The 26,291-nt window shown below is 38.6% G+C and overlaps 2 protein-coding genes across 2 annotated transcripts; both read left to right on the top strand.

Moving 5' to 3' along the window:
* The first annotated feature begins 438 nt into the window (after positions 1-438).
* Positions 439-13,174, top strand: kcnh4a (potassium voltage-gated channel, subfamily H (eag-related), member 4a). Its single transcript, XM_084925422.1, has 16 exons — positions 439-865; positions 4,943-5,176; positions 5,336-5,467; positions 5,594-5,727; positions 6,133-6,385; positions 7,296-7,453; positions 7,925-8,132; positions 8,523-8,717; positions 8,806-9,005; positions 9,878-10,127; positions 10,235-10,449; positions 10,621-10,659; positions 11,094-11,449; positions 11,538-11,617; positions 11,765-11,838; positions 12,037-13,174. The coding sequence occupies exons 1-16, from the start codon at positions 790-792 to the stop codon at positions 12,991-12,993; spliced, it is 3,561 nt and encodes a 1,186-aa protein (XP_084781548.1). The 5' UTR covers positions 439-789; the 3' UTR covers positions 12,994-13,174.
* Positions 13,175-14,726: 1,552 nt separating this feature from the next.
* On the top strand, positions 14,727-25,327 carry rab5c (RAB5C, member RAS oncogene family). Its single transcript, XM_084925420.1, has 6 exons — positions 14,727-14,835; positions 19,918-20,254; positions 22,029-22,180; positions 22,424-22,546; positions 22,651-22,744; positions 23,841-25,327. Exons 2-6 carry the CDS (start codon positions 20,089-20,091, stop codon positions 23,966-23,968), a joined length of 663 nt encoding a protein of 220 aa, XP_084781546.1. The 5' UTR covers positions 14,727-14,835; positions 19,918-20,088; the 3' UTR covers positions 23,969-25,327.
* Positions 25,328-26,291: the final 964 nt, after the last annotated feature.

Genomic DNA, 26,291 nt, shown 5'->3' with positions numbered 1-26,291 from the left:
TCTTTCCAGAGATGCCAAAGAAGATAATCAGTTGCTTTCTTCCACAGCAAACAAAACGTGCACACACACCTCCCTTTCTGTGTTGTGTTATTAACGTGGGATCCAGCTGTACCTCAGAAAAATGATTGGTAATTTAAGTGAGAAGTCTAAGCAACAGAAAATCCTATTCTGCCTCCCATTGTGGAGTTTCACAAGATAGAGGTGAGAGCGTGAGAAAGCAAGAGATGGAAGAAAAAGGAAAGTTATTTCTAATAACTTCTCTGGGGAGAAGGCAAGGTTTTATGTGAGAAAGAAAGTGAAGGCAAGAGATATTTCATAAATTCAGTGGATAGAACGGGGGATGGTTCAAGCTTTTTTCTATGAGAGAGAGGGAGCGAGAGAGACGGGGAGGGAGGGAGCGAGAGAGGTTGGGGACTCAGTGGCAAGATTCATGGAGAGTGGAGTTACACTGACTGAGGAGCAGCTGAGACTTTGCTGTGATACTGGAGCAGTGCTGAGCACAGAGCGATGCACAACTGAACCTGAAAACTTCTGACTCAGGCTGAGAAAAGCTTTAGAGCTTTAGCACGGAAAACCTCTGAATTTTCCTTCAAAGAAGAAATGGAAAACTCTGTGATACATTTCAGTAGTTTTATCCACTCAATATAGAATATATAAAACTTCCACTCCACTGAAGAGTTACAAGAAAACTCAAGAAGCGGTGTTGAAAGTCTTATTCGGGTCTTCTATAGGGAATGGTGGCAAACTAATTGAAACTAGGACTCTGCAACCTTTTTTTTCTGGTGAAAGATGCCTGTAATGAAGGGCCTCCTTGCTCCACAAAATACCTTCTTGGACACCATTGCCAACCACTTTGATGGAACTCGTAAGTATTTTGGGGAGAGGGGATCACTTTGCATTAATACAGATTTTTTTTTAAAAAAAATGCTGATAATTACATTTCTGATGAATATACATGAATAGTACATCGATTAACCTGCAGACCAAGTATTCGGAATCTGCGACTGATATTGTTAGACAAGTCAAACTGCTAGTGCCCGCAGATTTTGAACAGTATGTGTTCTTCTTAAAATGTGTATTACTTATATTTTAAGAAATAGCATATAATACATTTATATATGAAACATGTTGGCTGCAAAAGGTCAATCAATTTTAAAGATGAAGCTTTCCCAGCTTGCGTTTAGGATTTTTGCCATTGGCATTTCTGTAACCCAATTTAGGACTGTGACAAGCGCTGATAAACACTCCTGTCAATCAATATGTCTAACAATAGTGAGATCCCATTTAATATGTTGGAGCTGAAGAGCCACTTGTTGAGATGATGTGTTGCTTGTTAGAATATTTCCCTGTTGAGAATAATGTCAAGGTCTTTCTCAACAGCAAACAAAAAAAAAGGCAAATCAAATTATTCATGAACAACATTAAAGTTTTAGAGCTAAAGTCTGGCATCTTTCTTTCAGTTTGAAATCTACCAAAAGAGAAGGAAAAAAAAAAATATGAGCTTTTTAAAAAGTTACTGAAAAATCTATTGTTTATTATAAGACCGGCTTAGCACGGTGTCGTTAATTAAATAACTATGTGCGGCAGTTACAGAATGATGCTAATAACTGTGAAAACACTACTGTATTTAAACACTAGACTTTGCTGAATAATTAATCCTGATTAAATACCAGCTCTAATAAAACATATTACTTTTTAGCATTTAATTACAGCCATTAAAGTTTCAAATGAAAATGTAGCTTATGCACCAAGCGCTTGACATGATTTGATTTTTGCTCATTATGCGAAACTAATGCAATGTAAAGCTAATATTTACATGTGCTTGGATTACTAAGAAAGCACAGTTATTTTTCCAGTCTTATGTAACCTAGCATGAGATGAAGAGGCAGATTAACAGTCTCACTCTACAGCACATAGAATATTGTACTTTTTTTCTTCTTGTTTCTGGGTAATAAGTGGCTTTTCTTCCTGCTTGTTCTGCCTCAGAAGCAAAGAAATGAAACAACATTCTCACACTATAACACTTAATATACAGAAAGAAAAACCTTATTACCTTGGCATATGGAACAGATCCACCTGGTTACACCCACTCAAACACATATGAACAATACCAGGCATGGAAAGTTACATCTTACATCAAGTAACCAAGCATGTCAGTTTTACTCTACATCAGATTTAGTGAAAAAAAAAAAGAAATACATCAACAATATATATATATTTTTTCAGAAAACAAGAAAAGTGGTGCACAGGTCAGACGTTGCGTTTCTCTCGCCATTGAAAATTCTCCATCTGTTCTCTGAGGTTTTTTGCCCTCACCTTCACATCCGCAGAAAGCAGATATAGAATTGCATTTACACATATCTGGGCAGCAAACATGTTTTCATTATCTGGCAGCCACAGTGCCTCTGTATGTGAGTCGTGCGTCGGTGGACTGATCAAGTCACTGAGTAGGATGTAAAAGGATCAACTGACAAGAGATGGCTTCAGCATAACGCCGCAGGAATCCAGGAATAGTTGAAAAATATATGTTGATTGATTTGAAAGTGTTGGATCACATACTGTGAGGGTGACTGAATATAGGCAGTATGATCCTGACATGAGAGCAGAGAGATTAATTTAGATGAATTACTGCATATGCAAGAGACAGAGAGCCAATCAAATATAATTTGAGGTGTGGTTCAGTCAACCTGTGAAAGCAGGAAAAGTTTACTTTTTCATCTAGTCACTCACAACTTATACAGGGTACTGATCTTAATTGACAATTTTAAAGCTTTCAGAATAATATTCATTAGATATATGTGCACTGTAGCCTGTAGAAGCAAAAGGAGTCTATCAAACGTGTTTGTTTTTGTGCTGAAATTGCAGTTGTCTCCTCCCCACGTTCTGATGTGGATAGTTAGCAATACTAAATGCATCTGAATCAACAAATGCTTGCATTTTAACAATGTTTTTGCAGTGATTCACATCATTTTGAGGTTTGATGAGTGTCAGTGTTAACCATGGTCATGGCATGTTGACCCAATTGCTATTCAAACCTTTTGTTTGTGAGGGGTGGCTAGTCAAAAGAAAGTCAGAGTAGCTTTAAGACTGCGGGCTTGCACCAGTATAAGATAAATTAAGGTTATTTCAACTGTAAATCATGCACAGCTAGTCCAATAATGTCCAAAAATACAAATGTGGTGCAGGAGATTATCGTAGCAGGTCCCCTTTGAGCAAGTGGACTTAGTCAAATCTATTAAATGTGTTTTGTACAAATCAGAGTGAGGTTACTGTTGCAACATTACCATTTTTTTCCTGCACAAATTGCCATGGCAACATAAGCGCAGGAAGATCTTAATTTAGCTTCTTATGAGATTAAGTGCACACACTTCAGGTGAAAAAATAAAATAAAATAAAAAAAACCTTCACTAATTGCACATGTGTTCTTCTGGAGGCAACACTTTGTTAGCACCCTTTAGTGATGCTGGCAATTATTTTGTGGTTGAAAAATCATTTAAAATACAATACTGTATGACAGCATGCATCTGAATAAACTGCTATTATCAGTCTCTGTTTACTTTCCGAGCTGTAGAGAGAACACAAAGCATCGGCCTCATTATATCTGGCCGCAGTACAGGTGCTTGGTGTTGTCCTTGCAGCTATATCATCATTGGAGTGCTTTGCTACATAAGCAAACAAAGAACTTTGGGGGAATTAAATTTGCTTGCATCAAAGTGTGTTTGAATGAACAAATAAAAGATGACATGTCAGTGTACTCAGTCTATTTGTCTAAATATTGATGGGTTGGACAACTGAAAGCACACTTCCATTAGTCATTGAATGATGAAGACATCTGGTTGTTGCGTCCCTTTACAATAGAGTCTAAACTGCATCACCCCAAACAGTTTATTTCTATATATCAGTTTGTAACTTAAGGAACTGGGCAAGTTGGGTAAGCTATTCTATTTTCCACCTTTTTGACAGGTGATACACAAAGAAAAGCTATTCTTACACTGTTATTTAATTATTAATTATTTGGCAACAATGATAAGAGCTATTGTTGGTGGAGTAAAGATGTAATGTACAGTCTGTCAAGACTCAAAGCACTTTATACAGCATCCCTCATTCACACACCTTCGACTTGGGTTAGTATCTTTCCCAAGTATATTTAGCATACAGACTGGAGCAGCAAGGGATTAAACCACCAACCTTCCAACCAGTAGTTGACCCGCTCTCTTGAGCTACAGCCACCCTGACTCATTGTGAAGTGAATGGAAAAATAAAAAAGGAGGACTTTAACTTCACCTCAAATCAACAATTAGAGGTTTGAAAAGATGTTTGCACACAAAATTGGTTTTGGAATTGATAAAGTAGGCTAACATTAAGCTTCTGGATAGCATTCCCAAAAACCCTAACCTAAACTTTGCTCATAAATTGTGCCGGGTCCATGCCAGAAAATCAATCAGTTTAAATGAACTCCACCAATTCCGCATAGTTTGGTGGAAAAGTAACTGAAATTTTTGGTTAACAGGACAAAACATTTTGGAAAAATATTCATCAGTGCAATGTCTAATGATTGAAAATGATTTAGAACCAGAGCCTCACTGAGGTCCTGGGACCAGCTGGCACTCTGCATATATTCTTGGACTTAATGCTCACCAGCAGCAAACTTCAAAGCTCTCTTTGATGTACACTAGATAACTGCCAACTTCAGGGTTCTGAGCTGAAAATACAAAGAATGACTCAGATAGGAAAAGTTACTTTTTGTGCTTCAAGAGAACTTGTATTTTAAAAATTATGTTAAAAAACATTATACTTGACACATTTCAATGTTTTCTTTCAGAACTGCAGCTATATACTTTGGATACATCTATTCACTTCCTACTGTTCGGTTCGCCATGTCTGTTTCTCCAGGTCTCACAATAACTTTACCTGATTTTTGATCTTTTTATTTTCCTCACAGACTGTAACTTCCTCCTGGGAAATACTCAGGGGAGCTGTGGATACCCCATTGTCTACTGCTCCGATGGCTTTTGTGAGTTAACCGGCTTTGTTCGAACAGAGGTGATGCAGAAAACCTGTACGTGTCGTTTCCTTCACGGGGCTGAGACCAGTGAAAATGTGATTCAACAGTTAGACAAAGCCCTGGAAGGCCAGCAGGAGTACCAAGGAGAAGTCTGTTTTTATAGGAAAAATGGTGAGAATCACAGACACTCACGGTCACAAACGAGAATGACTTGAGCTTGGCAACAAAAAAAATTGTTATTTCATCAGTATTAGAGATCTAATCATCATTTTGGTGAATTAATTGTCTGATGAGGTAATGTCTTTGTAATAACATTTTTAATACTCCCAGGAAATCCATTCTGGTGCCTCCTGGATATTGTACCAATTAAAAATGAGAAAGGTGAGGTTGTGCTGTTCCTGTTATCCTTCAAAGATGTCAGCGAATCACATGGAAAAAAACATCGCTGTACTCAAAGAGACGGTGAGGCCTGGCTGCTTGCGTTTCTTTAGTTTTTAACAAAAGCACTTATTTTTTGTGTCATTTAATGTGCATTTTTTGGCATAATTTACACACAATTTTATTTAGTGCGTATTATTTTCCTTACAGGAATGTTAGAGACTGCTGACCAGAGAAGAAAAAGTGGACAATCACACTTTTTTCAAAGTAGAGAGAGGGGGAGGACCATTCTACACCACTTGAACAGGCTGTTCACCAAGAGGAACAAGAAGAAGTTGCCTAATGTGAGAGCAAACCACTGGCTTAGAAATAAATACATAAAACGAAAGCACCGTTTTGCACTTTTACTAGCTAAACATTTACACTCAACAACAAAGCGGTCCTTTATATGCTAATAATCAGGTAACCCTGAGTCAGGTGAGTTTTGCATTTAGTGCCAAGGTATGTACTTTGTGTACCAGATAGGGGCAGTTGGCCCTATTCAAACAGCTGTGATGATGATGATGTGTCATACTTTTAGTGCCCTTCAAGAATTAAAGTACTTGCAAACACAGCCCGGGCACTTGAGATTTGCAGGCTTGTAAAATTAGCTTACTCTCTCCATCTGTGTCATCACTATGCCACCAAGCAAGGATATCAAAGCAGTGCTGATTTGAAGTCTAAAGCTGAATGACTTGTTATCTTTTCAGAGTGTGTTCCAGAAACCGTCCCTGCCCGAGTACAAGGTGGCAGCTGTGAAGAGGTCCCGCTTTATCCTGCTGCACTACAGCATGTTCAAGGCTCTGTGGGACTGGTTAATCCTTCTGGCAACTTTCTATGTCGCAGTCACAGTGCCTTACAACGTCTGCTTTGTCAGCCATGATGAGGGCGGTGACCATCGGCCACTTGTCAGCCGCAGTACCATAGGCAGTGACATTGCTGTAGAGATGCTCTTCATTCTTGGTATAATATATTTGAATTTATTGAAAAAATAAGGATGCAGTAGTATAACCTTTAATTTTTTTTTTTTAGGTAAAATTGAAATACTCAAAACCTTAAACAAATGAAAATGTTTTTCTAAGAGGTTCTACTCTGCAAGCTACTAGTCTCTTCTACATGTTACTTACATTATGAAGAGACAACAATGTTAAGTTTAAATGAAGAAACATATTCCCCAGTGCAGCTGCAGTAGTTTCCCTGGCAATGGCTAACACACGACTACCTCCTACTTTTTCTCACCCACTCAGGCTGTCTTTGTTGCCCTAGGTTAGAAATCATAATTAGATTTCTCTCACGTCGTCCCATTTTTCCTACAAAGAAAGTGCGATAGCACATGTGCCACGAGGCTCGCTGACTTCCTGTGTCTCAACAAGTTTGTCTGGGGACAGACACCATCACAAAATTAGCTCACCTGGTAACACGTTTTTCCTTTTTTTCTTTCATTTAAACTCATCCTCAGTTCAGTCTTACTGAAATTAAACAAACAGTCGCCTTTTCAGTGTACAAAAGAGAGTTGGGTTTATTGCCAGGGAAACCTTGCATTAACTGCTTTGTGCTTCTTATGCTGCAAATTCTATTTGTCCTTGCAACATGCAGCTTGATATGTTTCTTTGTTTAACATTGTTGGGCTGCAACCCCCGCCCCTTACTCATAGAATCTGTGCAACTTTAACTAGCACTATAACTATGATTTAATTATTTGCTGAAATAAGGCTTTGTATCCTAATATCCCACTGTCTTCTTGAGCTATATTGTTGTAATGTATATTATTTTATATATTAACTGCCCCGGCTATGACTCTAGTGAAATCTTGTTTTCTTTGTTCTGGTTTGCCATCTTTCTCTTTTGTTTTTAACTTTACTGTTCCCTTTCAGATATTCTCCTGAATTTCCGTACCACCTTTGTGAGTCAGTCAGGTCAGGTGGTGTACGACACCCGATCCATCTGCCTCCATTATTGCACTACCTGGTTCTTTGTAGATCTGATTGCAGCACTCCCCTTTGACCTTCTCTATGCTTTCAACATTACAGTGGTAAGACTTTTATTCCAGATAAGTGAAAATCTAAAATGACCTTTGTTTTATACTTTCCAGTGTCTTTAAATGGACTAACTTTAAGCCTATAGTGAGTAATGCTATAGTGCTATTTCCCCCAGAGAAGAGAGTGGAGATGATTATCCTTCTACATTCATGCCCTTCACTGAACATTCTTGTTAGTCTGCTTGCTTCGACACTAGTACTTCTCATGGATTAGTCTTAGTTTGCCAAAGGCAACCTCAGCTGACGCACAAAGTCATCTCCCTAACTGTATTTTTGTTTTGTTTGACGTCCACTGCAAACTCTCCAGCTATTACGCTGTTCTAACTTTGATAGTATTTGATGGTACTAACAGAGAAGTGGGGATGTGTCACAAGTTAAACACACTCATACAGATCCTTGAACGGCAAAACTACTAAATAAACTAATCTGCATCTTTGATGTTGTACTTTTCCACTCCTTTTCCAGACATCATTGGTGCACCTGTTGAAAACAGTCCGTCTGCTGCGCTTGCTACGGCTGTTACAAAAACTGGATCGATATTCTCAGTACAGCGCTGTAGTCCTGACCCTGCTCATGTCTGTGTTTGCACTGCTTGCTCATTGGATGGCTTGTGTCTGGTATATCATTGGACGCAAGGAGATAGAAAGCGGTGACCCAGTAACCTGGGACATAGGTGAGGACACTGCAGTTTTGTTTGAATAGTCCCACACAGTTAAAAATATAATATTCTCCCTCACTCGTTTGCTTTACTGAGACAAATTAGGTGTCTTTTTTTGGCAACATCGCCGTGTCAGTGCTGCACATCTCTGCTAATGCTTGAATGCTTCAGCATCATTTCATCCCCTAGCTTGTTTCCTCAGAGGAAGTGTAGGTCAAGAAATGATTGCATTATATCACCAGTAACACATTATGTCATTCTATATTATATCATGTATTATATCACCTACGACAGCAGAAAAGTTCATCCATTAAAAAAGAATAACAAAAAAATAAAACATTATTCTATCATTAATTTAATCACTCAGATAGACCTACGTAACAACCTTCTCACCTCTTCCACCAGGTTGGCTTCAGGAGCTGGGAAAACGTCTGGAGACGCCGTACATCAACAGCACCGTGGGTGGTCCATCCTTGCCTAGCGCCTACATTGCTTCTCTCTATTTCACCCTCAGCAGCCTTACAAGTGTTGGTTTTGGGAATGTGTGCGCCAATACAGAAGCAGAGAAAATCTTCTCCATCTGTATTATGCTGATGGGAGGTGAGTTTAAAGGACATGGCAGGAAATTCCCAACTATATGAAAAATGTTTCAAGAATGTCCCCATATTTCTGTCTCTGTCACCTCCAGCCCTGATGCATGCAGTAGTCTTTGGCAACGTGACTGCCATCATCCAGCGCATGTACTCACGTCGCTCCCTCTACCACACCCGCATGAAGGATCTCAAGGACTTCATCCGTGTGCATCGGCTACCTCAACAGCTCAAGCAAAGGATGTTGGAGTACTTTCAGGCCACCTGGTCTGTCAACAATGGAATCAACACCAATGAGGTGGGTAAAGAATCACACTTTAGCCGTGTTCTCCTGGCTCTTTGTGTTTATGAAAAATATTTTCTTGGACATAATAAGTTATTTTTCTGGCAGAATGCATCATTTTTAATATGTAGCTGAAGAATATGTCTATTCTTTTTGGATATTGGTTATTCTACACTCAGAAATGCCATTCTTAAAATATGGGGCACCTCAGATTCTCTGGAGTCTTATTCCAGTTCTTTAAGTAGATAGTCCTTTTTTGCAAATAGAATTTCAGTATACTGCCAGAGCCTATCTAGGAGAAGTTCCTGTAATTACAAGGGTTGGAGCTGAAATAGAGAGAGCACTCATTAACACCCCCAACCATCAGTATCCTCAGATAATTAATTCAGTGTTGAAGGTAACAGAGAGAGCCACTGGTTTCTGAGAACATGCTGGCAGCATTATCATGTCTTTAAAAACACAGTCTGCCCTTTTTTTATTTGTTTAATTTAGGAGTGGTTAACCATATCATATGTGTAGGCTTCTTATTAGCACTATTGCATAGTCAAATATCTCTAAGTAATTGTCTAAAACAAAAAGATTGAAGTATTTTAAAAGGAGAGTACCTGGTGATTTTTGACTACAAGAGGAGGGACAGACTTTGCAGGAAACACGTAAATGCAGTACTGCAATATTCCAGTTTTATCAAGCCGAAATGTAGCAAGACAAGAAGGCAGTAGAGTTTTGTTTCTGTGAGAAGAATATCTGGGTGAACAATGAGCTGATAATTACAAGTACTTAAAAAAGAGGGTAATTTGTGTCTTGCAAAGCTCTATATGCATTTAAGTACCGAACGGTGGTTAACTATTAAATAGCGGTTCTTATTTTTATCGTGTCCTCGCTCTTAGCTGTTACATGACTTCCCAGATGAACTGCGAGCTGACATTACCATGCATCTGAACAAAGACATACTGCAGCTGCCTGTGTTTGAGCGAGCCAGCAGAGGGTGTCTGCGCTCCCTCTCCCTCCACATCAAAACTTCCTTCTGTGCACCAGGGGAATATCTTATCCGCCAAGGAGATGCCCTACAAGCTAATTACTTTGTGTGCTCCGGTTCCCTGGAGGTTCTGAAAGATGGCATGGTCCTAGCGATCCTGGGTCAGTGTGCACCCAGTGTTTTAATGTTAATCTCATACAGATTTCTCTACATATTAGCTGTGTATTGACATATTACACATACTACGTTTATGTGACAATCCCTACAGGCAAAGGCGACCTCATAGGGGCTGACCTACCAGAGCATGACAAGGTGATCAAGACCAATGCAGATGTGAAGGCACTGACATACTGCGACTTGCAGTACATCAGTGTCAGGGCTTTGAGGGAGGTCCTGGGGCTTTATCCAGAGTATAGCAGTCGGTTCAGCTTGGACATCCACCACAATCTCACCTACAACTTGAGAGAAGGCAGTGAAGCTGATGTAAGACATTTACTTTGAAGCAATGGAATAAAACTGAGAATGAGACACATTCAAATGCACCACAATTCAAAATATGGTGTACAAACATACCTATGCTATATGGAACACTTTACATGTTCAGTTTACAGTGTGAGTGTAATGCTTTGTTCATTTTCACTTCCATGCCTTTAGGGAGTAACACGGTTTCAGCTGACACCCAGGCAGTCTCAGGTATGTCTGCCTCATTAGGATGATTAATTTAGCCTTGACATGCTTGATACAGCCATCAGTTAAATCTGTCTTAGCTTAAGGGATTAGTCCGGCTTGCATTGCATTTGAAAACTTAGAACTCTTGATAAATGTCATGTAGATATGAAAACACTTAAAATGCCTTTTTTTATAGCTGAGATAATAATGCTCCAGTTGCTGCTAGGTAACAGAGAGAAATGGAGCAAACAGCATGTACTATATATGGTTTCTACACTCCAGTCATCAAGAAAAACACTAAGCTTAATTAAAACTATCCTACAAGAGAAGTATTTCTGACACTATCAAAATCACTAGACTAAGAATTTTTGTAGCAAACAAATCTATTACCCAAACAAAAAGCATGCACAAATCTTTGCAATCAGCTTCATTGAGTTTTCCATCTTTTTTCTCCTCAGTTTATGGATCATAAACTACCCTATATCATTCAGGGAGCTGATGCAAAACATACAGACCACGTAAAATACTCTCAGCACCGGAGACTGCCTCTACTACAGAGTATGGGCAGCCCTGTCCATCAACCCTGCCTCAGCACGTTGCTAGGCGGGGAGCTCCGGCACATCTGCGCACTGCAGCTCTGCCGATCACCTGCTCAGGGAAGCAGGGGTTGTAGTCCTTCCCCACAACCTTTTTTCAGCGAGGAGCTCTCTCCATCTCCTTTACCCAGTCTTACCAGTGACCTAGACTTGAACCATCGGCCTGCCAAACTCATGCCATCCAGTTCTTGTATTAGTCCTCTGAACCTCAGCCCCAGGTGACCTATTCATTCTCCTTTGGTCAAATATCAATAATCTGTTTGCATATAATTAAATTAATATAACACCCATTTGTCTTACTGTCAGGGTCGTGGATGGAATTGAGGATAATGATCACACATTTCAGTTTAATATGGAACAGAGCGAGGCAAAGACTAATGTTGCAGGTAAAGTGTCTGAAAACTGCATGATTAATGAGAAATTGTAAATATAAGCCTTTCTATTCAGGACTAGACATTAAATATAACCCAAAGTCGGGACAGATTAGATGAGTTTCTCACTTTTTAAAAAAAAAAAAAAAAATCCTTTTTCAGATCGGTTACACGTCTGTAGCCTGTTTCTTGAGACAGAAGAAGTGAGACAGAGCGTCAGCAAACTAAGCAAAGAGGTATGTTCCCTTATTAGGCAAAAGTGCTGCTCCTTGAAATATGCCCAAATGTGTTTTGTGAGGACACAGTAACCTTTACCTTTGACCAAGTAAATCTAATCAGTTAATTCTTGAATTCATATCAACTTAACATGATAGCAGTTACAAATAAACAGTTAACAGTTTTGAATAAACAGTCATTATTTCTCATTCTTTCAGGTAAACAACTTAAACCAAGATGTTTCCAACCTTGCCAAGGAACTCCATGACATAATACATTTTCTGCATTCTCATATGACAATGCTCCACAATAACTCTCCAGCTTCCACATGTTCATGTGGCACTCAGGTGCTCCCCAACCCAAGTGTGACAACTTCTAGCCACTGGCAACCGGATGTCCCTTTAAATATCTCCACTGAGTTACCACCTGTTCATGAAATGATTAGCCATCCTGCTAGAAATATATGGCACTCCAGTGGAATACCCTCCCAGTGCGCCAGTTCCGCCTTGCTGTACTCGTCAAGCACAATACCATCCTGTTCACACCTGGTCTGCTCTGACAGAGACACAACTCAGAGGCTTCAGTGCTTCTCTAGCCCTTTCCAAACACCCAGAACATCTCCAGGCTCTCCTTACATGACCTCCTCTCATGCCCATGGAGGTCCATCGCTCCTGGGTATCAGTTCTGCCTTCAGTGGCTACCCATTAAGTTGTCAGGCCTCACACGTGGTTAGTAGTGCAAAAATCCACACGATAAGCAGCACCCACTCCTTATGTTCTACAGTAAACTGTGGCTACTCCCAGCCACCCCTAAGTGTTCAAACCAACTCGGATTCTTTACATAATCAGACCAAATCCCAGACACCTATACATTTATCCACCACTCCTTCAGCCCAACCACAGTATCACACTGCCTTTAGCTCTTTGACGCCATCAAGAGCCCACACTTTGATATACACAGGATACGAGGACCAGCGAGGTACTGTCGAAGGCTCCAGACAGAATGATCCGGTAGGATCCAGTCCTGTCCACCAAACACAGGACCTGGCAAATTCTCTGATGGAGCAAGTACCAAACATGGACAGTAAAGCTTCACTTTATAAAGAGAGGACAGAGACCATGGAGTCTCATTCCACAGGAGACAGCATTCTTGATATGAAAGAAAGACCACACTGATGACATCCCTATCTGGTTGTGCTATCAGCGAGTAAATAACAAAGCTGACGTAATGTTTAGAGTACCTTACCAAGAAATCTGGTGTGAAGTTTGAAATTAATAAATTGTTATTTAGCCAAGTTCTCAATCAACTATTGGAATCCAACTGCCACTACAGAATAAACCTGTTTTTTTCCACTGATGGTTCTTGTGTTTTTATATGGCATTAATAATGTTTGTGAATTGAGATTATGTCATGGTCTGCATAGATCATAGCTGAAGCAATATTATTTTGCAGACCATACACTCTCACTCAACCATTCAATGCAAAATTGTTTGGCTAGTTATTCATTTTATTTATTTTTAATTTTTTTCTATCACGTGAATTGTCACTGCTGTATTCAGCCACAAAATGTTTCCAGGGTTGGCTTAGAAGCCACAAGTGAATGGGCAGCACCCCTGAGTGGTGATATGTCGTTACTACAACAAACACAAGACTGGCATTTCATGAGATATGGCCTTTTGGAGCCACAACCAAGCTTTTGACCTGTAGAATGATGTAACATATTCCTGAAACATGTTAATCATATTTGACCAATCTTGGTCCAATCAACCTGGCATATAACAATGACATTTTCAACAGACTGCTGAAAAACCTTGATATTTTTATTCATTGGTAGTATCATGGCAGATATATTTATGTCCATGTGACTCTTTAGCATTTAGCAACAATTCTGAAATTAATAATATACTGAGGGGCATGTAAGATTTTGTGTCATCAGTCAAAGCAAAGAAGGCCATTCTTTCACTATTAATTCATCTTTCATTTTGAACACGTGAAGATGCAAGGAGATGAGATAGTGAAAGTTGGTGAGTTTAACAATCTAAAGCAACAAACACTGCCCATTAGAGGTGAAGAAAAATGAGTAGGCAGGTTAGAGTGGGTGGAAATGAGTGACAGGTGATTTGTGACAGAAGGATAGCAACAAAGGTGAAAGGAAACATTTACAAGATGTTAGTGTTTGGAGATGGTGGCACTTACAAAAAAGCATGAGGTTGAGCTGGGGGTGGCAGAACTGAAGATGCTAAGATATTCATTGGGTTGTAACCAGGATGGACAAAATTAGAAATGAATATATCAGAAGGACAGCTTGGATACAAAGTTAAAGAGGCAAGGATGTTTTGGACATATGTAGAAGAGGATAGTGGATATACTGGACAAACACTGAGGTGCCAGGCAGGAGGAGAACAGGAAGCCCACAGGAGAAGACTCATGCAGTGAAGAAAGATATGCAGAGGATTAGTGTGACAGAGGAGGATTCTAGGGATAGGGTTAAATGGCGGCAGATGATGTGGTGACCCCTAAATGAAGAAGCCAAAGGAAAATGAAGATCAGAATTTACTGTTCGACATTGGAGACATCACAAGGATCATTAAAATATTAGTAAAAATTAAAAAGGATCCCTCTTTATGAAAGCAGATTGTATCCCAAGCTTAAAAATATAATTAAAAATATTATGCTAAACAAAATTTGTTACAAATTTTCACGCCATTTGAAAAGCACAAGTTTTATTGTCATTATACATAATTTTCATAAACACCATATCATTATATTATAATTATATTCAAATTAAGATAATTTTAGATGTTATTTATGACTAGATATATAAAACCTTGATAAAAATGTCGTGCTGCAGACTGGAGGGTCTAGCGTAACCCGCTGTCCTCATTGGTCAGAAAGCCACTGACAAAAAGTGGGAGGTTCCCGGAAAAATTGCTAACCGGAAGGGAAGGCCGGAGCCCAAGAAGAAGAAGAAGAAGGCAGCTGCTGCCGATGAGACCAGCGAAGGAAGAAAAAGTAATGTAAGTAAAACAACTTGAAATTAAGAGTCATGTTGGTGAAGAGCAATACTGAACGTGTGTTGGATTATTTTGTCGACAAACTGTTTACTGTAGTTTGATCTATTTTGTTATTATTATTTTTTTTCTGCTTAGCATGTCAGCAAAGTCCGGGCTCAACCGAAATGCCTTATCAGACTGGATCGAGGGAAGCTACGAGCTGCCCTGTGGGACAAACATTCTAAATATTGGAAAAAAAATAATAATAATGCCACGGCAGAGCCCTGAGGTAGCTTAGAAAAATGTGACATCGTTTCATGCCAGCAAGTGGACGCAATAAGACGTCCCGGAGTTTCTCAAACGTCAGACAGCTGACGACACAGGGCCGAGAAAAGGAAAGTTGTCTAATGACGCTTTCGACTTTTGGCCGTAGCTGCTAACACAGCTAATGCTATCAGAAGTCAAGTTTCCTTGCCAAGAACATAGCTTTTGTTTTCTTTGTCAGTTTAGGCTAGCAAATGGGTGCTACTGCTAAGTAAGCAACAAGGTTGATTCTTTCACGTTGTGTAGTCAGCGTTCATTTTGTTAGCCAAGTGCTTAGTGGAACTCACAAGTTGCAGTTGTGTCGTCTACGTTTATGATATCGGTTCCGTATCGCACCTAAATGTAACGTACCGTTTTAGCCGATACAGGTGCATTGTTGTTTGGTAGTTATTTTATCGATTGTTTTGAAGCAAGCCTTAGCTTTACAGTTTAAGTTGCCTTATCATTGTGCTTAACCCGGCATCGACCGAGCAAAACTTCTCACTTACTTTGAAATATTAGTTGTAGATTAACTAACTTAATATGTTACGTTCCTGCCACCGGTTAAGTGTCTAATAACTGGTCTTATGTGCGAGGTCTAGGCTCAGTCGAGGCACATCATAGTCGTCTTATGTTCTCTAAATTAGATGTACTATCAAGGCAGCTGTAATCTCTTTTCACAATCTGGTGCTTTTTATTATCAGCTGCATTTGTGCATCACATTGTGTGACAGAGTAAATGTGCGTACATAGTCTCTTGCTTACCTCTGAAGTTGTATTTATGGCAGTGCCTTCTCATCATTAAAATGTCATTACTGCTGACTTTGTGTGTAACATCCGCATATTGCAACGTTGGGGTTGTTATGTGCCTGCACGTGTGTCTTCTTGCATTTAACAGCAAATACTTTTTTTTTTTGTATGCTGTGTATCTTCACAGCTTATGTTTATGGTTTAATACAGGTAACGGAGCTTGGCCTTTGAGATAAAGATGTGATTTACAATTGCTTGCCTGAGCTCTCATGTTTATGGCATGTGGACCTTGTCCTTCTTAAACAGCCACTCTTTTTGACAACCCAGCCCTAAAATAAGGACTGCAAATTAGTTGAACACTAGTTTGCAATACATTTGGGTGCTATGTTTTGGCATTGCCTTTAAAGTTGTAAGTTGTTGTAGTTAAACGGACAGCTGGATCTACTAAGTGTCGCTCAATCAACTGGACTCAATTTTTGAGTAAATCTGTGTAAAGGATCAAATATCAAATCCCATTATTCAATAATTCACTTAAAATCACTTGAAGTCATAAAGTGGACAAAGTCTGTTTTAAACAGTTTGATGAGATGAAAGGTCTCAGTTTGGGATCCATCTGACCATCCATACAGACATGATTGTATTTTTCATTTCAGTTAGAAATGAAGAGAGCTTTCTTTTTTGTTATTGCTAAGTTTTAGCATCTGAAGATCTGGCCTCTGACTAATGCTAATTCACTCATTCTTCACAATGGGGGGGGGAGGTCCAGTGATGCTTGTGATGACTGTGCTGTTTGCTTTTCCTGTATTGTGTCACCACATTCCCATCTAAAATCACAATGCCAAACCAATTCTTTGTACCTATCTTGGATTCAGAACATTTCCTGTTTCTTTTGATTTTCCAAGAATGGTGCTGCTTTTCAATCTTTGTCTACAACCAAGGACAAACTATCACCTTTGGCGACAATAGATAGGCCTTTAATATATGCTCATGTGTACATGCAAATTTGGACACAGCCATCTGTACAAGCAGATGGGATTATGAGCTAAGACAAAAGTATGGTCATGTATCATCAGATACCATTTCTTCCATGACCCCACCCTTCAAATAAAGTACATGTCTCTGCTTGTCTTCGTAATTTCAGTGTTTTGGTGGCAGGTTGTTAATCTAGTTTATAAATTGAATGTGAAAGTGATTTTCTTTTTCTAAAATCTAGTCTGAAGTTTAAGGAAATCATCATACTGTCCAGGCAAACCAAAAATGTATTAATTACAGAATGTCATTTTTAATTGTGTGACCAGGAATGGAGAATTAATCCTGTTATTTTCCTTCTGCAAATATGGTCTTTTGAGAAATGGTGTTAGGTGACAGCTTGTTTTCTGCATAAGAAGAGCCTCGATTACGCACTAGTACAACAATACAAAATCTTCAAATCTAGCAGTCACAAGAACACTTGGAAACTGATCATAGCAGCTGGTAACCTGATCTTTCTGCTTAATTTTTCAGTATAACTAATGTTTAACGATACCTAGATTTTGTTCACGGAGCAAAAGCAATTAAAAAAATGTTTTCATTGCTTCTTTGACTGATTAAACGTGTTTAATTTGTGCATGCATTCTCCAATTTAGATTGCAATAAACCGCAATCACTACTAAGTTCTTGGATATTATGCCAGCAGCAGAACATACAGGGGGCCACAATAAATATTTCACAGCCTCTCCCTCTCGTCTGTTGTTTTTTCCTGCCTTTTCTCCTCCCCCTCTGACCTATGTCCCACTGTCTCTCGTTCCCTGACCCACTTCCCTGTGGAGGTTTGCAGTACCCATTAGGATGCCATCACAGCATCCGTCAGATGCTGCTTAAGATGTGTGAAAGTCTCTATCAGTGTAACAAAGAGTCTCTGATTGCAAGCCTGTCAGCTGCTTCCAGCTTTGATGTTACTGTTGTGGCTCTCAGTCATTACTAAATCATCAATCCAGCAGCTAGGCTTTGTGGATAGAATTAGATTTTTAGTACTTTGTTTTCCCATTTATATATCCTCTTTTTATTTAAAAAAACCCCCAAAAAACTACGTCATGGTCCTTGGTTGAAGATGAACTTGTGTGTTTTATTTACGAATGCAGTGCTTTTGTCATCGTCAAAAGTTGAAATTCAGTATTAAATATTAAATACTATAAATAGTAGAAAATAATTTACTTAAGGAATGTTGGTGGAATAGGTCTTAATTTCCCAGTATCATGGGAAAGTACCAGTACAGTTTATCTATTACTATGTAGCTTATTCCTAAGAACAGAAGAATTAACTTAATTAACTTAATTCTTCTGTTTTAAAAAGAAAAAGAAAGAAAGAACGAAAAAAGAGGAAGAAACAACTCATTTGCCTAGTGAGGAATGTTAATCTTATGAGTACAGACTGACTTTTCCAACTCTGCTGTGCTATAAAGGATTTCCTTTCTCTGTTAGGCTGTGAAACAGAGCCGATCTACTAGTTAAGGAGCCCAGCGTAATCTTTAGTGTACTGCTAGAGATATCTACTGTACATGTATACAGCTGTAATCCCATGTAAGAGTTAACTGACTTTAATGCTTTAATGAAATTGGAAAATATTTATTTTACCATAACACATGTAATGACTGTGTGTTATGGCCATCATTTTTGTTTGCGTAACAGGAAACTGTAAAGGAACTGGTGTTTTTTTTTTTTTTTTTTTTTTTTAATAGCTCCTTATATCTGCAAATGCTAAATTAAACCAGTTCCTCCAAAAACATAATGGAAATGTGTTGGAGACAAGTTAGTCTGTTGACTGACTGTAGCTTGGGTGATTCACTGTCAAATAAAACATGCCATTTCTTAATATTTCATTGACAAAGCCATGATCTACAGTCACATGCTAAAGATTAAGCATAGCTCAGCAACAGGCGGGGGTGGAGCTGGCACAACCAAATCATTAGCCATGATGCCGTTTCTTGATTTTCCCTCATTCGTGAGCTATCCCCCTGTCTTTAAGGAAGAGTCCTCATACGTGGCTTGATTGTTCATCATGCTTCTGTGTTGAGCTATTCCTGTGATCATGCTGAGTCTATCCCAGGTTTTAATGTGCTCAGCAGTAAAATGTCTTCTGCAATCTTCACTTCCTGCTTTGAGCTGAGTTGTGTTTCCTGTCTTTTGACCAAGCAGAAGCTGGCTGACCTCATGTGTATCACCCAACTGACATGCACGCACGCACACACACAGGCAAGGTTTCACTTACTAACAGCAGGCGAAATGAAAGGAACAAATTGGTGGTGTCCTGTTTACACATAAGCTACAGATTTTATTTTGTACCAAATTAAACTAACCACAAACCCCCATTTGTTTGTTTTTTCAAAGGTTTCTTTTTATTGTTCTTACAGTCCTTGCAAAACAAAATTTGGCCAATAGCCACTGCTGGCATTCTTTTGTGGTCAATGCTTAACGTTTAATGAGTTTATCTTCTTTTCTATGTAGATAACAGCCACAAATATATTAATGATGCATGACTATATCTTTGAGCTGTGGGTATTTTTGAAATCACAGGAACACTTTGAGTTGTATTGTATTTATATTTGTGCATTAGGCAAGTTGCTTTAACTGGTAGTTAAGCCAAAAAATTAAGCAAAAGTAAGAATTTCATCCTGTAATGCATGCTTCAGCCATTTAAATGTTTAATAACCTAACCTGTGAGAGCAAGTTGGAGGACACAATTTAAAATCAGAGACTAAGTGCTCTCCTTCAGCTCTTGTTTATAGTAAATAAAGTTAGGTTATAAACTCTTTATCTCGAGGCCCAATGTGATGAGAGTTTTGCTGTCAACAACTTGGATTTTAAATTGTTTAATCGTTTTGGGTTAAAGAAAATGTGTTACTGCTTACTTCAATAATCTTTCTTATGTCAAACTGCCTGCAGGAACAAGGAGTTATTTTGTTTTGGGGGGATTTGATGCTACTGGTGTTCACAGGTTTCACAATGACTGTGGTTGTTTTCAGTAGAAATCTGTTTTGTTTGGAGTAGAGCTTAACTAAATTTGTTGTGTTTTGCAGCTCCCACTGGTGAGGCCTCCTCTTCTTCCAGTAAATCTGCCAACCAACCTAAACTTTCCTACGTCCAGCTTAACTTCATCAGCTCCCCTATAGTAAGCCCAAGCCTGAAGTCAGCCATACACCCTCTTCCCCCGGCTCCTCCTTCTTTTTCCCAATTTTCAACACTGCAATATGGCAGGGCGAGGTGGACCGGCACGGACCAACGGCACCGCAGCAAGCAGCAAGATCTGCCAGTTTAAGCTAGTGCTGTTGGGAGAGTCGGCAGTGGGCAAGTCCAGCCTGGTGCTGCGCTTTGTCAAAGGCCAGTTCCACGAGTACCAGGAGAGCACCATCGGAGGTGAGGGTTTTTTGTTTGTTTGTTTGTTTTTCTTGCTTGATTTCCACAATTGTCTATTGTATTATTCTTTGACTTTCTGCTTTACTTACAGACATATGTAGCATCAAAGCTATATATGTCTTGTGTGTATGTACAGGTAAGCAGACTCTTAATGCGTGTTTGAAATTGTTCATCTACAGTGTAAAAGTAGACTTTACAAATAACTTCAAAAAATTTAAAACGTAATCATAAACAAATGTATATCTTTTTGTTCTGACTCTTAAAAAGTTTTAAACTTAGGTGCTCAAGCAGAAAAACATGCCCTTGCTAGTTCAGAGAACTGCTTGCCTGCAGGTCTTAATCTTTTCCGTTACTAGAGTCTATGCAGGAAGAGTCGTGTAACCAGTTCTTTGCAGCTAAAATGAGCCACCAAACTCCTCACATGTATATTTGATGATATTAAAATGTATTTGAGGTGATGGCTAAATATGTTTGTTTTTTTTTCTCTACACTATGGGATCTTCTGCCTGAGCTAAATCATTCGTCCAGCTGGACAAACAATCACTGAGTTTAGTTATTAATACATTTACTCTCCTACTAGAATTCCAGTGCTGAATACTCAATACAGTAAAGTAAACAAACTAATGCATGTATTTGTAAGCAAGTAAGGAAATGATTAGCTGAAGAATGAATTGGAGACTGAATACTGATTAATGACTTTAAAAATGAAATTAATTGATAACAGTTTTTTGACAAATATAATGTAAGGAGGTGGTGCAAAGTATCTGTATTTGTTTCCTGGGTTGCAGCCATTCACATGCTTCTCAATGTTGGGTTTATATGGAGTTTCTTTACACTTGTAAAAACTGTTAAGTATGTTGTGATTAGCAAGACCAAAAAGATGTTTCTGTATAATACAAAGGCATGGAAAAATCATTCTTACCTAAGTTCTTACCTAAGTTACCTAAGTTTGAGTTCAGTTAAAGTGAGGGAAAGCTTCTTCTTCAGTTCTTCATCTACCTATCTCAATATTATTGCTGCAACATTTATTACACCACCTCTCTGCTCATGTCTGGATCCAATATTTATGTGTTATTGCAGTTTCTCACTTTTAATTAAAGTTGTTTGTATTTCAATTTTGTATCAGGTGAAAGCCAAAAGTAAACTGTGTTAAATCAGTGCTGAACAGTTGGTTCATTCGTTCTGTCTTTTCTTTTGATCGTTTTTCCTTTTGCTTTGTGTAGAACCAACTTTCCCCATGTTTCCTGTATCAGGTTGCTTGTGAGTAATGTGGCTATAGGATGTAATGACAGGAAGCTCAGTGCTTACACTCGCCAAAAGACTTGAAACGAGTCAGCATTTTTTATTTTTTTTCCCGAACTTGTGGTTGGTCAGCAGCATGCCTAGTCAAAGATTACAAAGCTTTAAAGTATGTGCTATGTGAGTGCTCAGTTTTCTCGGTCTTGTGACAGTTGGCTAATTAAATGGAGCTTTGCCTCTGTTCATAAACCATAGCATGTTGTATGTACCTGGTAGCTTTTTTTGTTTTTTTCTTGGTTTTTTTGCGTTATAGGTTTATCTCCATAGCTGGCATGTCCTCTGGAGTCTGAATTTATCAGCAAGTTTTAAACTTCTTTTCATTCAATGACTGATTTCCCTCATTATTTTAATGATATTGTGATTACAAAACCAAGTTTAAATATGAAAGTCCACCCCTAGAGATGATGACTTTTCTGCTTTCTCTTAACCCCCTCTTTGTCAAATATTGAATAATTTCTTTCTACTTCCTTTCCAGCTGCCTTCCTCACACAGACAGTATGTTTGGATGATACAACAGTTAAGTTTGAAATCTGGGACACTGCTGGACAAGAACGGTATCACAGCTTGGCACCCATGTACTACAGAGGAGCCCAGGCTGCCATTGTAGTCTATGATATCACCAACACAGTAAGTAACATGCGCTGTGACAGGACTGTGGACAGTCAAAAGTCGTACGTCATTTGTTTGCTGACCCTTGTCTTCTAGCTTGGGTTGATGATTGCTTAACAGCAATCAGACCTTTGGCCTTCTATTTTTTTTTGTCAAATGTAAAATGAAAAACCTGCAGCAGTGATTTAAATTTTAAAAGCATAGCGTTATGTAATGATGCACATTCTTTTTTTTTTTTTTTTTTTTTTTTTTTTTTTAAAGGATACATTCACACGTGCAAAGAACTGGGTGAAGGAGCTCCAGCGACAAGCCAGCCCGAATATTGTAATTGCAATTGCAGGAAACAAAGCAGACCTGGCAAACAAGAGAGCTGTAGATTTCCAGGTAATGAGGAAGTTCTGAGATCAATTGCTGAAGCTCGTGAAAGCTTCTAAAATTATTTAACAGACGACTGTGAATTCATACTGCTTGCATTTTTCTTTTTTTAGGAAGCACAAGCATATGCAGATGACAACAGTTTGCTCTTCATGGAAACCTCAGCTAAGACTGCAATGAATGTCAATGAGATTTTTATGGCTATAGGTAAGTGTTAGACAGAGGGATAATAGCTTATTAAGTACTGAAGTGGAAAATAAATCAGCAACCATCCTGATGATAGGAATTCTAAAGTCTGGATTAAGTAATCATTTTCTTACAACGATGTGAAGAAATGATGATAAATGTTAAGAATGCAAGGTGGCAAACTTTAGACTTCATTTTTATGCACTGCTCAGTCCATCGGCCAAAATAATCATTTCATACAAGGAAAAAAAAGGGGGGGGGGGGATTGCCAGAAATCCTCATCAAAACATACTGCATAAGACCACTGATGGTCATTTCCCATGTAAATGTTAAATTTAATTGCTGGAGATTGTAAAATGTGAATTTGCTGATTTTCTTCAGTTTGCATTACACTAAATTGGATAACTTTGGTGTTTGGACTGTTCAGAGGAAAAAAGGCTTTTTGCTGTTGAAACATTGACACCAAAAATAGATTAGGATATTTTCCTCTGTCCTACAGTGCTATTTATAAATCTAGACTTGTTTGTGAGAGTTGCACAGTTCTAGAGATGTCAGCATCTATGCCTTCTCATAATAACTAATAAATAATAATTATTATTATTATTGAACCAGATGGCATTTGACTTGTTGTGGGCAAAGTAGAAAAAAAACCCTTTGAATGCATCGTCTCGTTTAGAAATGATACCCCCCACACACTTGTGTACAAAGACCTTAAAAAAAACCCTCTAAACCATGGTGTGGGCCTTTTGTTAGTATCGACCAACTAAATGAAATGCTCACTGACAAGAGATGCCTTTTAATATTTACATCCTGTTACAAGTGTAAGCCTCTCATGGGTAAACAGGTGCCTACTTCTACAGTCTGGCACCTTTCATGCTTTGCAGGTGTAGTTCAGTAAAAGAAACTCACGCTGCAGGTCGCATTTTCATTTCATTACCAGAAAAATTCTATCTGGAAAAATAGCCCTACATGTCAGGGGAATAATGTTTGAATTTGTTCCTTTCAAGTTATTAAAAAGAAAATCTTATTACTAATGAAAATAGCAGGTTGTTGGACGCTTACTGTCATGTTATTATAGTACAGGAATTAAGTCTTTGTACTTTGTACCACAAAACAGCCAAGAAGCTTCCAAAAAATGAGCCTCAGGGTGCAGCAGGCGCCGGCGGACGAGCCAGAGGTGGCGTGGACCTGCAGGAAGCTGCACCACAGGGCAGAAGTGGCCAGTGCTGCGGGGGCAGCAACTAGCACAATAAATCGGCTGATGCAACCAATCTAAAGCTTCGATCAACCTGACCAGAAATTAGCCAGCTGTCAAACGACGTCCCATTGGTCAAACCAAACCACGGTCAGACCAACCACCCTATGAGCAACACGGCACCAATTAACTGTTTGGCAAATGAATCCACTGGCCAGTAAACTGCCAGACTCCACTGATGGTTTAAACTGGCGAACCAAGCAACAGATCAAGAAATCAACTTACTCATAGAGAATCATGTTTCATGCCAATCCATGACCTCTCGATTGATGATGGACCCTTGATGTCATCTTGGGGGGGGAAACGCATCCCATTCATGGAAGAAGGAAAAAACAAAGCTCAGTCATTACCAGTGGCACTTACTAGCGCCACTCATTTTTGTTTCTGTATTTGTGTAAAGGATTACAAAAAGTAATGCAACCAGAAGGAGTATAAGAAGACTCACTAGCCCTACCCTTTCTATTCTGCCCTCTTTCTTTCCCGTGCACCATAAATTTCTGAAGTTTTTCCGTCGTGGTCTTGAGACACGGTTAAAACTCAAATAGAGGTGCATGCAGCATCCTTCACTTTTCTGTCTTGTCCCTGGTCAGATTTTTGGAAAAAGGTTTCTACCAGGAGAAGAGGAATGGAAACATATTCCATCTTGATGGAGCTGTGTAGATTGAAATAAATCATCTTTATTATTATTATTTTTCTGTTTCCTTTTGACACAAGCTGGTCAATATGATTTTAAAGCCTAGTCTTTCAGGTTTTACAATCATCCAACCATGTTATTAAACAATAAACAGTAAATAGTACTTTAATAACATTGTCACTTGTGTAATTTTTAGCATTAATGAAATGTCTTTGAATCATCTGTGTAAAATGGCAAATACATAAAGCAAGATTTGTTTTCGTGACCAAAATCACAATTGTGTACTGAAAACATATGACTGTATTTGTATCCGACTTTTCAAGTTTATAATCAAACAGTAGTTCTTGTCAAAACATTATCTTCCCAATCTCTACATGATGTTTTGTCAACCTTAATTATGTTGTGATTTTTCTTTTTTGTTTGTTTTTTCTATGTCTTAATTTTTCTCTGAAGATCTATGGTATTAAATGCACTGGTTCTGTCTCATCATTTTGGTGAATTTAGATGTTATCCTCAGCTTCCTTTTTCTTTTCTCTCTCCTTATTTGTATTCTGCACATCAGGGAGGGATTGCTTTTCAACACTGTTGTCATCATCCTGTTATGGCATCAAAGACTAGCACAACAGAACTTGCACGGCAGTCACTGCCGTTAGGTGAGGGGGGGGAAGGAGGAGGAAGGAAAATGTAATTTTATGAATAAACAAGGGTAAGGTTATGTTTCTTTGTATGCCTGTTTAATCATTTTGTCCTATCTAATTAACTACCACACTGGATTTTTAAAAATATATCTACATCAGCTTCTGCTAGTAATGACAGCTATGAGTTGTACTGTTGTGGCTTGTAGATGATTTTATCCCACTGCCCCACAAGAGTTTAAAAGACATGTATTATCTGTAGCTGGCCACAAATTGGCTTTGGCATTACTTTTACTAACTCTCTATATTTCCAGATTCCTTCCCTGTTTCTTTTCTCTCCGGGCTATGGTCTAATTATCCTGAGATTTCCTAAAGATTAGATTTCTATTTAAACTGGCTTTGCTTTCTTGACACATCCTGACTAGAGTTTCCTGGAAAATACCAAGTATAATAATCCCTTAGCTAATCTAAGTGCATCTGAAGAGATCATTAAGTAGAGAGGTAATTGTTCAGTTAGTGCTAAATACAGGTTTACTGTTAGGTTTTTGTTTGTTCCCCCATGTGTTTTGTGAAAAGGTGAATCCTTTGTGCCAACCAAGGTTGCAAAGTGGTTTGAAGAAATTTTAGACACATAAATCGTAGGCATCTCATCCAAACAAACAAGCTCCAGATAAACTATTTAAATATATAATTATATAAAGATGTGGACAAAATTATAAGCCTTTAAGCTTTTTTTGCAAAAACTTCCCAAGTGCTCTTTTACAAAGCAAGGGATTTTCAATGTACTATTTCTAAATGGGCTAGTTTTCTTTATAAGCATAAATGATTTCTATTTGCACACAAGGACATAATTATTTTTTTAGGTTATAAGTTGCCTATTGAAAGACTGACCTTTTTAATAACCTATAGCACACTGCTCTGCATTGACCTGCTTTAAATCTGTAATGCTCAGAACTTATAAAATCCTGGAAAAACTGAGGAGAATCTTCTAAATTACATACAGTATAAAAACTTTAGCAAGATTTCCGACTGGCGCTTGAGAAT

The sequence above is a fragment of the Perissodus microlepis genome, chromosome 4 (genome assembly GCF_051167445.1).
Source record: "Perissodus microlepis isolate ML-2025 ecotype Zambia chromosome 4, ASM5116744v1, whole genome shotgun sequence".
Lineage (NCBI taxonomy): Eukaryota > Metazoa > Chordata > Actinopteri > Cichliformes > Cichlidae > Perissodus > Perissodus microlepis.
Note: the sequence above shows the minus strand (reverse complement) of the source record. Positions and strands in the feature narration are given on the sequence as shown.

What these genes read in the sequence shown, in the direction of transcription:
- rab5c (XM_084925420.1), top strand. Translation starts at nt 20,089, where the DNA reads ATGGCAGGGCGAGGTGGACCGGCACGGACCAACGGCACCGCAGCAAGC. An exon ending in CCAGGAGAGCACCATCGGAG is followed by an intron (nt 20,255 to 22,028) that starts GTGAGGGTTTTT and finishes CTTCCTTTCCAG; the next exon opens with CTGCCTTCCTCACACAGACA. An exon ending in TGAGATTTTTATGGCTATAG is followed by an intron (nt 22,745 to 23,840) that starts GTAAGTGTTAGA and finishes ACCACAAAACAG; the next exon opens with CCAAGAAGCTTCCAAAAAAT.
- kcnh4a (XM_084925422.1), top strand. Translation starts at nt 790, where the DNA reads ATGCCTGTAATGAAGGGCCTCCTTGCTCCACAAAATACCTTCTTGGAC. An exon ending in ACAAGAAGAAGTTGCCTAAT is followed by an intron (nt 5,728 to 6,132) that starts GTGAGAGCAAAC and finishes TTATCTTTTCAG; the next exon opens with AGTGTGTTCCAGAAACCGTC. An exon ending in TGACACCCAGGCAGTCTCAG is followed by an intron (nt 10,660 to 11,093) that starts GTATGTCTGCCT and finishes TTTTCTCCTCAG; the next exon opens with TTTATGGATCATAAACTACC.